Source organism: Mastigoproctus giganteus, chromosome 5, assembly GCF_048544385.1.
Source record: "Mastigoproctus giganteus isolate SK-2022 chromosome 5, ASM4854438v1, whole genome shotgun sequence".
Classification (NCBI taxonomy): domain Eukaryota; kingdom Metazoa; phylum Arthropoda; class Arachnida; order Uropygi; family Thelyphonidae; genus Mastigoproctus; species Mastigoproctus giganteus.
In genome coordinates this window covers 165,724,691-165,740,961 of record NC_143579.1, presented here as the reverse complement: position 1 = coordinate 165,740,961, position 16,271 = coordinate 165,724,691, and the positions used below count along the sequence as shown (strand labels likewise).

The window sequence follows — 16,271 nt, the reverse complement described above, 5'->3', positions numbered from 1 at the left end:
TTCATGGCAACCAACTTGTAGTTTAATAGGTTCAAACATCGCACTGGTTTCCAAAATATTAACGTGAAGTTGCCGGTGCCGATTCTGCAGCTGCAGAGAAATTTTGTGATGTGTTGGAAAAAATTATTGATGAAGGTGGCTATTCAACGCAGCAAAGTTTTAATTTTGACAAGATTGCTCTGTATTGGAAAAAAATGCCGGATCGAACATACATTGCCAAAGAGGAAAATACAATGCCAGGTTTCAAGGATTTAAAAGATAGGGCAATGCTCTTGCTTGGAACTAATGCAGCAGGAGATTACAGATTAATACCACTGCTTGTTTACCATTCTAGAAATCTTCATGCATTTAAGGGCATCAGTAAAGCCACTCTACCCATGCATTTCCGATCAAACCAGAGAGCATGGATAACAATATCTCTCTTTGAGGATTGGTTTAAATGCTGCTTCATTACCGAGGTTGAAAAATATTGTAAAGACAATGACATTCCTTTCAAGATTTTGCTTCTATTAGATAATGCTCCTGGACATTCTACGCATCTAGACTATTTCAATTCAAACGTGAGAGTCACATTTCTACAGCCAAACACGACTTCACTCATCCAAACTATGGATCATGGTGTTATTTTGAATTTAAAAGCATACTATTTACGGCCAAAATTTGCTCAGGCATTGTCCACAGTAGATGGTGAGAAAAATTTTATGTTAAGAGACTTTTGGAATTTTTAAAATATTTACCACGCCATCTTAAACATTAATAAGGCCTGGGCAGAAATTACTCAGTTGTTTAAATGGCGCATGGAAGAAAATATGCTCACGGCACGTAAATTGCTTTGAAGGGTTTAAAAAAGACGAATCATATGAAGAGGTTACAGATAATATTGTAATGGTTGCAGAGCTACTTCAGTTGGAGGTTGTTGCCAAATGGAGGAGTTAATAGAGGAAAAAGAGAAGGAATTATTTAACGAAGAACTTATTGACTTGCAGGCAGCAATAGTGAAAGAAGAAAATGCTGACAAAGCTCAAGATGTACCAAATGAGGAGCCAAGATGCTTCATAACCAGAGAGAGAGAGAGAATAGCAGTGGCATTTTGTGAAATTGCAACGGCAATGGTGAGGTTTGAAAAGATGGATCCTGACAGTGAACAATTCTTAAAAGTTACCAGAGGCATGAATGATATGCTTGCTACAAAGAAATCTAAGATGAAAAGCGAAAAAAATGCCACCATCCAGTCATCCATTAATACGTTCTTTCATAAGTTTGAGTGGCCGACTCCTTCTAAATTTCCTCAACCTCCGCAACGGCATTAGCATTAGTAGAGGCATATGATGCAAGAAAGCAAGCTTATTCAGCATCAGCCAAAAAAAAAAAAACACACCACTCCCATTTCACCCCCTCCGTTCGCTCGAAATACCTGTCCAGTTGACTTAAATTTGTTTAGGCTATCAACTTCAACAACAAGTGATGGAAGTCGGTTCCACCAACCAACCACACGCTGGCCAAAGGCAAATTTCCACACATCTATCCGACATCCGTCCTTACTCAGTTTGAATTTATGCCCTCTGAGCTGATTATTCTGAGCAAGATGAAGAATCCCATTGGCATTGAGCATGCTCAAACCATTCAAAGCCTTATACACCTCTATCAGATCACCTCGCCGGTGCCTAGTCTCCAGACTCTGTAATTTGCAAAACTTAAGCCTTTCTTCGTAAGAGCAACCCTTTGTTCCATTCACTAATCTTGTTGCCCTCTCTGTACCCGTTCCAGCAGCTCTACATCCTTCTTGAAATGAGGCCTCCAGACCTGTATACAGTACTCAAGATGTGGCCTAACCATTGCTTTATAAAAGGGAATAATCACCTCCTTATAACTGCTAGAAAAATTCCTGTATATCATTGACAAGACACCATGAGCTACTCTTGCAGCTCGTCTGCACTGCTCAGAGAACTTCATATCTGCCTGCACAATTACCTTTTCATTCTCCACCACTGTCAGTGTAGTACCGCAGAGTTAATACGTTGCTCTGGGGATACTGTTTCCCATATGTAGTACTTTACATTTGTCAATGTTAAACTTCATTTGCCACCTCTCAGCCCATCTGTTCAACCTTTCCAGATCCTGTTGCAGCAGCAGCATAGCGTCAGTGGTGTCCTTAACAACCCTGCCAACCTTTGTATCATCTGCAAACTTGGACATTAAACTTGATATCCCATCATCAATATCATTCATAAACACCGAAAACAACAACGGACCCAACACTGAACCCTGAGGAACTCCACTAATAACATTAGTCCACGTTGAGCAGTGTCCATTGATTACCACTCTGTCTTCTGCCACTCAACCATCCCCTTATCCATAGCAGCAATTTGCCTCCAATGCCACACTGCTCCAATTTGTGCAGCAGTCTTCCATGTGCAACAGTATCAAAAGCCTTTCTAAGATCCAAATATATAATATCAAAGTTATTCCCTGCATCCAGTTCTTTTGTGACTACATCATAGTATCCAATCAAATTGGTCAGGCAAGACCTGCCCTTAACAAAACCATGCTGCGTCTGAGCTATAACTGAATTTTTGTCTAGATAATCCTGCAGTGCCTGTTTAACCAGCGCCTCCATTAATTTACCTGGAACAGAAGTTAAACTAACAGGTCTATAATTACTTGTGTCAGCCTTTTATCCTCCTTTGTGAATTGGGGTTACATTTGCACATCTCCAGTCTATGGGTACCTCCTCTGAGTCCAAAGAAGCTCTCATAATTATGGCTAGGGGTTTGCTTACTTCCTTTGCTGCCTCCTTTAATATAACTGGATAGATCCCATCCACCCCAGGGGTGCCTTTTTTATGTTTATCCTCATCAATCTCTCCTCCACTTTCCTCTCAGTTATTACAAAATCATCCAGCTCACTGCCAATGTTTACTTTACCTACATCATTCTCCTTCCTGAATAACTCCTCATGCGTGAATGTACATGCAAAATACTCGTTTAGATTGTTAGCCACCTGAGCAGGATCCTCAACTGTTGAACCATCAATATTCAGTGGACCAATCTGATTCATCCCTTTCCTTCCTGAGTTTAAATAGGTAAAGAACTCTTTTCTGTTTTTCTTTGCATCCTTTGCCAAGGATTTTTCATAGTCTGCCTTTGCCTGCCTAATCTCCTTTGTGACTTGGTTACAGACCAACTTATATCTATCATAGGCTTCCATGTCACCCATTAATTTGTATGTATCCCATGCATTTTTCTTCTCTACCACATGTCTCATTTGTTCATCTGACAACCATTTAGGCCTAAACCTTGAACAATATTTCTTAGTTGGTATGTAAAGCCTGGTAGCCTCCAAGATTAGTTCCTCGAATGCTTCCCATTTTGAGTTTGCTGTTGGTAACATCATCAGTTGGTCCCACTGTATAGAATTTAAATACTGTCTCAGACCATCATAGTTGCCTTGATGAAAACAAAAACCCTTCCCTTTACCTCTGATGGTAGTTACCTCCTTGAGTAAATCCCACTTCAACACACTGTGATCACTGCCACCTAGTGGTTCATTTATCTGCAGATTCTTAATGCATGAAGAATCACTACTGATAATCAGATCAAGAGTATTGCTCCCTCTTGTTGCCTCACGAACATGCTGATGTAGAAAACAATCATCCAATAAATCCACAAAAGCCTTGCTAGTGTGCGAGTGACCAACCCACAAATTCCAGTCAATATCTGGGAAATTAAAATCTCCCATTATAAGACTCTCTGATTTACTGGCCCACTCTATTTCCCTGTACAATAGCTTATTATACTCATCAGAGTCATTAGGCCTATAGCACACTCCTACTCTCAATTTTGATTTCCCTATGCTTATGTCACACCAAACTGACTCGACACTGCCCTGTCCATCGATGTCGACTGGCTTCACTTCCTTGGACTTTGTGTTTCTTAACTAATAGCATAACCCCTCCTCCCCTCCTGTCCTGTCTATCCTTTCTATACACATTGTATTCCTCAAATTCCAGTTCCGCATTCCTTATATCTGTGTGACACCACGTCTCTGATATCCCAACAATATCTGCCTTTGATGTTTTGAGCAATACCTCAAATTCATCAAATTTATTTACCAAACTCCTAGCATTGGTGTACACGCAGGTATACATGCACCTGTTTCTATTCTTGGCTACTCTAACACAACCCATGTGTTTACTTGTACCGCAATGACTCCCAGCAGTCTCTGAAATATCCTGCATCTTGTTTTTCAGGCTTCTGCTCATTTCAATAGAAGCAGTGCAAGAATCACTTCCACCTCTACCAGTGGCTACTGTTAATCTATTAGTCCTTGTATCCCCCCCAACTACCAGTTTTTCGACCCACCTAACTCTGCCTCGACAGCATCAGCAAAAATTCTTGCACCCTTTCTATTTAAGTGTATCCCATCCCTGTAGAAGCAATCTCTCCTGTTAACAAGTACAGTCCAGGCTGAAAAAAATTCTACCCCTTGAGCCTTGCACAATCCCTCCAGGGCCGAATTGATCGCCAAGGCTCTCATCATATACTCCCTCCTATCGTGTCTGGGCAGAATTGCAGACACTTTCAAATTCAACCCTAATTCACGGCTTTTTTTCAACAGTGACCTGTACTTGCTAAGTAATTCCGCCGGTCTCCTACTCTTAATATCATTAGTGCCAACGTGTACAACTATATCACCTTTTGTGCCCTTAAAAGATGATATCCGCTCTACAACGTCATCAACCTTTGCCCCTGGCAGACATACCCTGGTCCTATTCCACCTATCCTTTTGCAAAGCATGTTCCCCGCTTCCCTGACAATAGTCACCAACTACTACTAGTTCCTGTGGGACCAGAGCATTCTGCCTAGGGGGCTGCCTCTGTGTTGCCTGATGACCAAGTGCAAGCTCTGGCGTTGATATGGGCGGCTGAGAGCTTGATGGGCCCTTCAATTTATTTCCTTTAAGGGCATCCACCCTGTCCTTCAAGCTCTCATAAAGGCCCATAACAACGTTGAGTTGTCGCCTGATTTCCTTGCACTCCTTACATCATGCACACACAAAGACATCCTCCTTGGCAGTATCATGTCCCGTACCCGACTGCTCCGCAAACATCAAGCATACTTATCAGCTGAAGACGTTGATTCTGGCAACAATGCTCGAGAGGTAAAACTTACTGACTTCATGCCTGTCTCCTCTCTTTTTTTTATAATTTTGAAATTTTTTTCAATTGCATGCTTTTGTAATTTTTCCTGCGTGTGAGATAAATAATTGAATAAATACAATAAATAATTCTATTCACATGTTCGATGAACTTTTCTTTTTTGATTCAATCAATTGAGTGAGCACAGTTGTGAGTGCTACACAAGTATGGGGGAAATTCCGGCACGTAGGGTTCTGCGGAAAGCAACTCTTACGTTAATCGGGGAGTGGCTGTACTTACCTTAACCCTTTTGTATTCCTAATAAAATGCCGATTACCTTTAAAGCACTACATATCTGCCACTCTTACTTCTGATAGTGTAGACCAAAAGGATGTTCTCCATGTTTTCATGTGTTTCTTTTGTGTGGACGGCATATGCAAGATGTATTGAAGGCAGCATATTTCCATTGTGTAATAACATTGTGTTATTGCACAGTGCTAGGTTTCACGGCCTCAAAAGATAGGGCCACGCTCTTGCTTGGGGCTAATGCAGTGGGAGATTACAGAAGCATTTATAAATAGTTGCCATTCCTCAGGAAGGTGCCTCATGTTCGTTGCTGCCATTAGACCATCAACATCCTTAAAAAGTTTACCTTCTGTTTGATAGAATTTATCATAGGCTTTATTTCAAGTACAAAATAAAGACTATGATATTTTGTCACTTTCACCGAATGGTCTAAAAGATTCCACAGTTGTACTCTCGAGGCCAGAAGCTCTGCCTTATTCTTCAGCAGTTCGAGATAAGTGATGAGGTCATTATGCTGACTTTGTGTGATTTTATGTGGTTTACAAGGATAAAAGTTTGGACAAAATGGTGTATCCTTTTATGTAGATGGCTACTATACTTCTTTGTGTATATCAAATTGGTGTTCATCAGAGTGTACAGAAAAATGATTCAGTGGTTCAGGAATAGGTAGTACTTGCCGTGAGGCACTGGACGTGTTGCAGATGGTATGTTTGGGTATGTCACTGTCCACTTTTTCTTCATTATCATTCTTTTCTAATAGGAGGCACCGTACAGAAGTAACAGTCTGTGACGTGATTCGTTGGCTCCCTTCATATCATGGGCACTGTGAAAGGCATAAAACTTGCCTTTAGATTCACCCACGTGTTGAGTTTTGATGAACAGGTTGTGCAGCCCGGTTCTTGTCCTGGTCGCCCACTTTACACTCAGAGTACAAGAAGTAGGCTTTTTTATGGCTCGAGTCAAGGACACTTTCTTGAAGCTAATGTTGACTTCTCCACAAAATTAACAGAACTCATCCGGACTAATCACACAATTATGGGGCATGTTAATCTTACACGACACAAATACTGCATAAAAAGTAGGAATCTCACATAGAACAACCATTAACTGAGAGCAAATCATCTGTATTTGAGGATTACTGCAATGGAGTTCAAGATGTATTTCAGGCAACAGCAGCTTATCACGTGATGCAGAGCAAGGCGACTGTTGCTGATCACATGATAAGAGCATTGTGGTACTGAAACTATGATTTTGCCAAGGGCCATAGTTGATAATGTAGAGTGACTTGCAATATGAGACCTCAACTGTAATTCAAAAAAAAGAGCCAATCGACAAATTTTAATGTGAATTTCGTGTTCAGCAGTATGAAATTAGTCAAGATTGGGTATTTTTATTTTTGTAACATTTTACATGTTGACCAGTGTAATTTGTGTGTAATTTGACTCAATATTGCATGAGAGGCTGTATGGTCAATCTCAGAATTGTGAATAAGATTCTGAGATTAGCATTAGTAGAGGCATTTGATGCAAGAAAGCAAGCTTATGCAGCATCAGCCAAAAAAAAAAAAAAAAAAAATAAATAAATAAATAAAAAATAACCACTTCCATTTCACCCCTTTGTTCGTTCAAAATACCTGTCCAGCTGAGCCTTAAACTTATTTAGGCTATCAACTTCCACGACAAGGGATGGAAGTCTATTCCACCAACCAACCACCCGCTGGCTAAAGGCAAATTTCCTCACGTCTATCCTACATCTGTCTTTTCTCAATTTGAATTTATGCCCTCTCAGGTGATTATTCTGAGCAAGAGGAAGAATCCCATATGCATGAATAGGAAGCAGAGGGTTTTGATTCAGATTGGGTTGACATTAAAAGTGCATTTACCTGAGAATATATTTTGGCACTACAGTTGTTTCTGACTTTATTTATTTAAAAGGGATAATGGTATTACAGGTGACCCCCGCTTAACGCTGATCATTCGTTCCGGAAAAACAGAGCGCTAAGTGAATCCGCGCTAAGCGAGCGCCGCTTTCCCATAAGGTAACATATGTATTTGTGAGCTGCGGTCGGTGCCATAGGATATTTCCTAATCAATAATAAACGGTAATGAAAAGATGCACAAATGTCGGTCAAAATATTTAATATTCAAATATTTGCACATATAAAATATTCTGCATTACATACGTATAATTATGCGGTAACTACTTGCGTATCAAAAGTAAACAAAATTCCAATTAAAATAATGAATTTAATTGATTTAATTTAATGGATGAATTTAATCATGAAAAATGTGTGGATTTTGAGTTGAACTTTGGCCCTCTTCCAAATAAACTAAAAGGAATATTAATTTTAAATGGCCCGCAGCGTTACCACCCAACAATAAAGTCAACCGATCCTTCGCCGCTTTGAAACTTGGCATGTTTTTTGTTCTTTCAATATGAAACTTCTTTTAGGCATTCGTTTCCACAAAAGTCCTGCTTCATCTATGTTAAAAACTTGTTGAGAAGTATAACACATAATACCCCTCTTCAATAATTTTAACAAATTCTTTTTTGAAAGTTTCGGCTCCTTAATCTGCACTAGCGGCTTCTCCCGGGATTTTAAATCTATTCTACCAGTTTTAAATGGTTCCACATTTTTTTTTTTTTTTTAGGCGAGTTTTCTTCAGATCATCGTATTGGCTAATCTCTTTCTCTCTCTCTCTTTTTTTTTAATATTTAATTCTGCATTGAATTCTGCATACTGAATTCTGCATTGGAATATTATCTTCAATAAAATTAAAGTCTTTCCATTTCAATCCTAATAGCCGGTCTAGTCCTAGTTGCTTGCAGTGGAACAGCTATCTTTCCCGCTGCTAAAATTAATTCTTTATTTTTTCATAATTGTTCTTACATTTAAATTTGCGAGTCCTAAATTATGGCACACATCCGCTTGTCGTTGACTGGAATCGATTCGCTTCAAAACGTCTAATTTAATTTTCAAATTCAGTCTTTTTCTTACATTTATAGGCTTCGTACTGCGCCCAGACGTTGTTGCATTTTCATTCCTGTCGGTCATTATTAGCTCTTTCGAAAATATAACTGCGTTGGTTGAATTAATTATGATACAATGTTCAAGTAAACTGTCCGTTACGCACGATGTCTAATACTGTACTGAGTGATGACTAACTAGACTTCGGATAAATGCATATAACGCAAATATTACAAGCAATATATTTGATCATTTTTTAAAATGTTGATCTCGGAACTACGTAACAAGTGAGTGTACTTAAATTAGCGTGCGAGAAAATTTCACTGAGCGTGGGAAAATTGCTCAAGTCGGCGTGGGAAACGTTTTAATGCTGTTTTGCTATCCATTTTCAAGCTATCGACTCCATCAAATGAAACGATTTCGTTAAATATGTCAAAAATGTAATCTGTAAAAGAGCGTTATAGTGATCTGTGACAGCGTTATAGTCAGATACGGGTTATAATATAAGAACAGCGTTATAGCGAATCAGCGTAAAGCGAACCGCGTTATAACGGGGGCCTGCTGTATATAAAAACTTGCAAATGTTGTAACGATTGGGAGAGTAACTAATTACACCAACCAACAAAAAAAAAAATTGTACATCTTGAACAAAAGTTGTAGATTCAAAAGGAAATTAATCTCCTGATTCTAAAATGACCAGAATTGTCTCTATCACATGCCCATTGACAGTATCAAAATTTTATTGACTTAACTAAAATTTTATTTAAACACTCTAATCAAACATATAATACATACATTTTGTGTACCTAGAAATGCCACCCAGAGAGTTTTCTTATAGAACATGCTGCTTTTTCTCTTAAGAATCCATTGCCAATTTTATATCAATGCAGTGTCTGGTGACCTTGGTGGCCCCTTTTCCCTTGTGAATTTGTCCTGATGAAAGCGTTCACTTACTCATCTCTTACATCTCCCAAATTCTGAGGAAATAAAGTTGAGATTCTATGATGGGAATGACAAAAAAAAAAAAAAATAAAATAATAATAATAATAATAATAATAATAATTAATTCAAAGGTATTTGGCAGTCTGTATCTTATAACACTGCAGTAAACTTGACACCAGAGATTCATAATTATCTTCCTTCAAGAGATTCATGCACAACTGCTTTAAATTGTATTGCATCTAAATGAACAACTGAGTGAGCTGCTAGTTCAGTATTCTATAGATTCCTTTCAAATGAATAATCTTTGAGTAGTTTATGTGAGAAAATTCCTTCTTTCAGTTTAATATGTTAAATCGTTAAACAGTTCCTTTAGGTAGCATAATCTACTTCCTTCCTTATCCAGAGTCTTAACAAAATTCTTCATTAATTCAAGCGCTATATGCAAGTGTGGAAGAAGAACCTTTTTTTTTTTTGGTTCAACCAGTGTAACATGTTTTATATTGAAATTGAAATTTTATTAGAAATTGAATGGAAATCATGACTCAGACCAGAGCAGCAAAGCAAAAGGCTCAAGCTAATGGGAGCTCTGTGGCTCAGGGGAGAACTGAGGGGGGGGGGGGGGGGGCATTGTCCTCTGAATCACAGCCTTTTGAAATCTGCTTGTGTGTTTGTGGAGCAATCAGAAATGGACAAGATATTGCCAGGGGAATGTCTTTGTTTGTGCATGATGTAAGGAGTGTGAGGAAATCTGGCGCAAACTCAGCGTTATGGGCCTATATGAGAGCTTGAAGGACAAAGTGGATGCCCTTGAAGGATTTAAATTTGAGGTGACCAACAAGCTCTCAGCTGCTCACATCAACGCTAAAGCTTGCACTTAAACATCACGCAACACAGCGACACCCCCCAAGGCATAATGCGCTAGTCCCAAAGGAACTAGTCGTTGTCAGTGACTCTATTGTCAGGGAAACAGGGAACATATTGTACAAAAAGGATAAGTGGAACAGGACCAGGGTGTGTCTGCCAGGGGCAAAGGTTGATGACATTGTAGATTAGATATTGTTGTACATGCTGGCACTAATGATATTAAGAGTAAGAGACCACTGGAATTACTTAACAAGAACAGGTCAATGTTGGAAAAAAAAAAACCATGAGTTAGGATTGAATTTGAAAGTGTCTGCAATTCTGCCCAGACATGATAGGTGGGAGTATGTGATGTCAATCAATTCAGTTGTCAATCAATTCAGCCCTCGAGATTTTGTGCCAGGCTCAAGGGGTGGAATTTTTCTCAGCCTGGTCTGTGCTCATTAACAGGAGAGACTGCTTCTACAGGCATGGGATACACTTAAATAAAAAGGGTGAAGAAATATTTGCTGATGCTATCGAGGCAACGTTAGGTGGGTTGGAAAACTGCTAGCTTGGGGGAGATACACGGATTAATAGTTTAACAGTAGCTGCTGGCAGAGGTGAAAGTGATTCTTGCACTGCTTCTATTGAAATGAGCAGCAGCTTGGAAAACAAAGTACAGGGGATTCTAGAGACTTCTGGGAATTATTGCTGAACAAGTAAATACATGGGCTGTGTGTTAGGGTAGCTAAGAATAGGAACAGGTGCATGTATACTTGCATGTACACCAGTGCTAGGAGTTTGGTAAATAAATTTAATGAATTTGATGTGTTGGTCAAAACATCAAAGGCAGATATTGTTTAGATATCAGAAACATAGATGGGATAGGAAAGGAGGAGGTATTATGCTATTAATTCAGAAACATAAAATCCAAGGAAGTATTGCCAGTCGACATGGCTGGACAGTGTCGAGTTAGTTTGGTGTTAGTTAGTCGAGTAAGCACTGGGAAAGCAAAATTGAGAGTAGGAGTGTGTTTTAGGCCTAATGACTCTGATGGGTAAAATAAACAACTGTATTTTACATAGAAATAGAGTGGGCCAGTAAATCAGTATCTTATAATGGGGGATTTTAATTTCCCAGATATTGACTGGAATTTGTGGCTTGGTCACTCACATACTAGCAAGGCTTTTGTGGATTTATTAGATGATTGTTTTCTTCAGCAGCATGTTCGGAAGGCAATTAGAGGGAGTAATACTCTTGATCTGATTATCAGTAGTGATTCTTTATGCATTAAGAATCTGCAGATAAAGGAACCACTAGGTGGCAGTGATCACAGTGTGTGAAGTGGGATTTACTCAAAGAGGGAACTACCATTATGGGTAAAGGGAATGATTTTTGCTTTTGTAAAGGCAACTACAGTGTTCTGAGACAGTATTTAAATTTTGTATGGTGGGACCAACTGATGATGTTACCAACAGCAAATTCAAAATGGGAAGCATTCAAAGAATTAATCATGGAAGCTACTAAGCTTTTCATACCAACTATGAAATATTGTTCAAGGTTTAGGCCTAAAAGGATGTCAGATGAACTAATGAGACGTGGCGGAGAAGAAAAATGCATGGAATATGTATAAATTAACTGGTGACACAGAAGGCTGTGATAGATGTGAGCTGCTCTGTAATCAAGTCACAAAGGAGGTTAGGCAGCCAAAGGCAGATTTCGAGAAATTGTTGGCAAAAGATACAAAGAAAAACAGCAAAGAGTTGTTTACTGATGTAAAGTCTAGAAGGAAGTGGAAGAATCAGATTGCTCCCCTTGATATCGATGATTCAACGGTTGATGATCTTGCTCAAGTAGCTGACAAACTGAATAAGTATTTTCCATCTACATTCACACATGAGTAGTTATTCAGGGGAATGCCAAAAGTTTATCAAACTCTTGCAGCGAGCTAAATGATTTAATAACTGAGAGCAATGTGAAGGAGGAATTATTGAATTTAAACATAAGAAAGGCACCTGAGGTGATGGGATCTATCCAGTTGTTTTAAAGGAGGTAGCAAAGGAAGTAAGTAAAACCTTATTCATAATTATGAGAGCTTCCTTCAACTCAAGGGAGGTCCCCATGGACTGGAGATGTTCGTATGTGTCCACAATTCACAAAAGGGATCAAAGGGTGATAATTCCAGACCTCTTAGTTTAACTTTTGTTCTGAGGAAATTAATGGAGGCACTGGTTAAAGAAGCACTGCAAGATCATCTAGACAAGACCAATTGTAGTTAGGACACAGCATGGGTTTGTTAAGGGTAAGTCTTGTCTGACCAATTTGATTGGATACTATGATGTGGTCACAAAGGAACTGGATGCAAAGAATAATTTTGATATTCTTTGCATCCAGTTCCTATTCTTCAGACTCACATAAACACCCATCAGAACACTGAGTTGCACCTAATTTCTTCATGGCGCCTCCGTAGCCAGGTGGGAAGGAGCAGCAGTGCGTAGCACACGCTTCTTGATTAGACCGGGGTTCGAGCCCGTCACCACCAAATACGGAGGATGCGGAAAGGTCAAGGGAATGACCACCGCATATTCCCGGAGCAATATGGCCTTAGTTGCTAATGCTCCTAAAAACCAAAATAACAAACAAACAACTAATTTCTTCACACTCCTTGCACCTAGTACACACAAAGATATACCCCTTGACTGGATCATGTCCTGTTCCAGAAACACCTACAAACATTTCACAAGCTGCACATTTTGTAAGAGAATCGCCCCTTCCATTTCCCCCAAACCACAAGACTCCTGCTATTTCATGCCCCTTACTTTACTGCTCTACTCTGGGGCTTGATTTCCCTTTAAATGCAGGTTAATTGGTAAAATGAGAATAATGCACTAAGCTAATAGATTCCTAAATGCAGTGATACGTATAACACCATTAAGTTTTACATTATACCTATGCTGTCAAGTTCAAGATATACATTAAGCCATATCGTTACGATCGCAATTTCAATTTGTTATATCCTTACTAAAAAGTAAAATTTCTTAGCTAAACGCAAAAAGATATATTCCCAACAAGTGATTAGAACCTTAGAGCTACTTATTTATCGCAATTAAAACCCTACTATTTCACTGCACTACTTGTTATGTGCTACAATATTTGTGCCAAAACATTGATAACGAATAGTAAATCGTAACTTACAAAATCAATGGCTACATTTGAAAGTAAGCTAACAAATGTGACTAAGACTACTTAAACTATTTGTAAAACAATATTTATTAATCAAAAAGACAGTAAAAATTTCCAAATAACTTTTCATTCCCACGAGCTCAAATATCAGCATCCTGTCACTTATAATCTTGTACATCTACATAATTGTGGCTGAGGGGAAATTCAAAGATCGGCTGGATGATGTGTTACTAGGTACCTACATGAGGAGGAAAACATGGAGGGTTTTTTTTATTATTTTTTTATTATATTTATTTTTTGCTTGCTGTAAATGCCTATGGCTGCCTTGCACTGTATGGCCAATACTAAATGAATTAATACCATTCTTATATTAGTATTCATTAATACCATTTTCCGTAGCCGAGTGGTCAGGAGCGGGAGTGCAGTGGCACACGCTCTTTGAGTAGACCGGGGTTCAAGCCCCTGACTGCTAAATATGTCGATCTACAAACCCGCACTGGACCAGCGTGGCAGATTATGGTCCATTTCCCTCAGCATGAATTGTTGAGGAGGCTTCCATCCTTAGTGGGTTGATAATGGCTGCAATTTACTTTTTTTTAATACCATATGAAAGTAAAATGGTAAAAATTTGGTAAAAATGATATGATATACCATTACCATATCATTAATACCATTTTTATATTAGTATTTCACTAATTTTAATTTATTTAACCGTTTTTATTTAAGGAATTTGTTTTATTTATAATTTTTTTTTTGTCCTTTGAATTACAAGAAGCATACAAATGTTTATAAATTCTTTTTAACAGCTCCACCTTTGAGACCGTCCTGTACACAGGTATACAATCTTTTTCACCCGACTAACCCATGTGCTTCTCGTATAGAGCCACTACTTAGTGCTCGCTTTTCTCAACTGTCTCCTGTCAATATTCCAAGATATCAGAAATACCCCTTAGGAGATGGACAGCCTATTCATATATGTGAGTGTTGTTTTTCATGAATTTAAAATATATGATTATCATTGTATGAAATAAAAACTAAAGATAGATATACCTACATTGAAGTAAATATAAGATTATGGTACAATGCAATATGATTGTCACAAATATATTGTCCTGATGTTTCTTTTCAATAGATTTCAGGGGCTGTCACTATAACCATGGAAAGACATATAACTAAGACATTGCATTCGTCTGTACAAATAATGATGATCCATATATATATGTGTATATATAATGTATAAAATAAGAGGTTATAGAAAATGGTTACAGTGACATTAAGAATGATATTAAGACTCTCTACTGTGTGTGTGTGTGCATATGTGTGTGTGTGTGTGTGTGTGTGTGTGTTATATAATTAATAATAATAAGTTGTATTAATAAATCAAACCAGCTAAAGCAGAATGAAAAAATAATATATTGTGCTGGTTTATGGATTCAGGACTGCTAGTAATAGCAGAAATACCCAGCAACCATAAAGAAATATAGATAAATAGATTTGATAAGTGCATGAGAAAGGGTGCTGACCAATCAGGTGTAGTTACCATGGAAAAAATTAAAAAATGTGTCTGAAAAATAAAAGCAGATTACATATAATATAAAAAAAATAAATAAAAATATACAAATGGTACTTAATGCTAAAGATTCTAAGATTTTAACTACGTCATGAAGGGCCGCCAGCCAAAACCAAAGGAAATACAGCAAAAAGTAAGGCCTCTGTTTCTGTTATGACATATACTTATCAGACAGAAAATGTGTTGACTTATTTATCATAGCCAACCCAACAGAGACCAAAAAGAACAGGAATAAAAATAAATAAAAATAAATGCAAAATTAATACCAAATAATTCCAATTAAAGAAAAATTAAATTAATAGTAAACAGCCTTACTTGAATTTTTACAACGAAATTGTAATGAAGAAAAGAAAATTAAATTAATAGTAAACAGCCTTACTTGAATTTTGACAACGAAATTGTAATGTGCAGATGAAAGGATTAGTCAGAATATGACAACTTACTGTCGAGCCTGACAGGAGATGGTGAAATGGGCTGAGGGAAGCTAACGCATAAAGGCTGTATCGGAGACCAAAGAAGTTAGCTGATAGTTCCCAGCAGATTTATAACTGTTAAAGTAACCCTGAAGGTGAAAAGACTCAACTTTGTTGGAAAAGAAAAAAGTGAATGACAACAGAAAAATAGTATCTTGATTATTGCTTTCAGTCAACCTAATCGTGCACAAGATATAAGATGTAGTGTGTAAGAACAGCAAAAAGTATTAGGAAGAAGGAGAATATGGTTGTGCTCGGGCGGTCCAGGGTTGCATAACCCATACCTATAGTATATCCCTGGACAATAGGACTGGACATATGCCTCATGTTTAAGTCAGTAATGGTATATTTAAATAAATATGAGACTAAACAATGTCAGAAACATTGTTTAGTCTCCATGTTGTGCCCACCGATTGGCTAACTATGGAGTTATTATATTTTCCTTGTTATATCTTATTATTTTTTTATTATTTTATTTATTTATTTATTTATTATTATTATTTATTTATTTATTTCTTTTTTCATCTTTATTTTCATTTCTGACATTGTTTAGTCTCATATTTATTTAAACAATACCATTACTGGCTTAAACACTTGACGCATGTGTCCAGGGGCCTACTATAAGTACAGGTTATGCAACCACGGACTGCCCAAGCACTACTATATTCCCCTTCTTCCAAATACTTTTTGCATCTTGGTTGTGATTAGGTTGACCTAAAGCAATAACCTTCGCTGCCTGTGCCAGATAGTGACTGGGGGAGTTTGAGTAGCATGTATGCGAGTAAATAATTTGTAATTTCCCTTTATCCATCTTCTCTGGCTTAAAATATCTCCATCCTATTCTGTCAA

At 37.9% G+C, this 16,271-nt stretch overlaps 1 protein-coding gene across 1 annotated transcript in view; it reads left to right on the top strand.

Moving 5' to 3' along the window:
* Positions 1 to 16,271, top strand: part of rdgB (retinal degeneration B) — a 597,535-nt gene that overhangs the window by 340,085 nt on the left and 241,179 nt on the right. Inside the window, exon 12 of the mRNA XM_090373500.1 lies at positions 14,186 to 14,356. Within this exon, the coding sequence (XP_090229626.1) occupies positions 14,186 to 14,356 (171 nt within the window). The remainder of the gene's footprint in view (positions 1 to 14,185; positions 14,357 to 16,271) is intronic.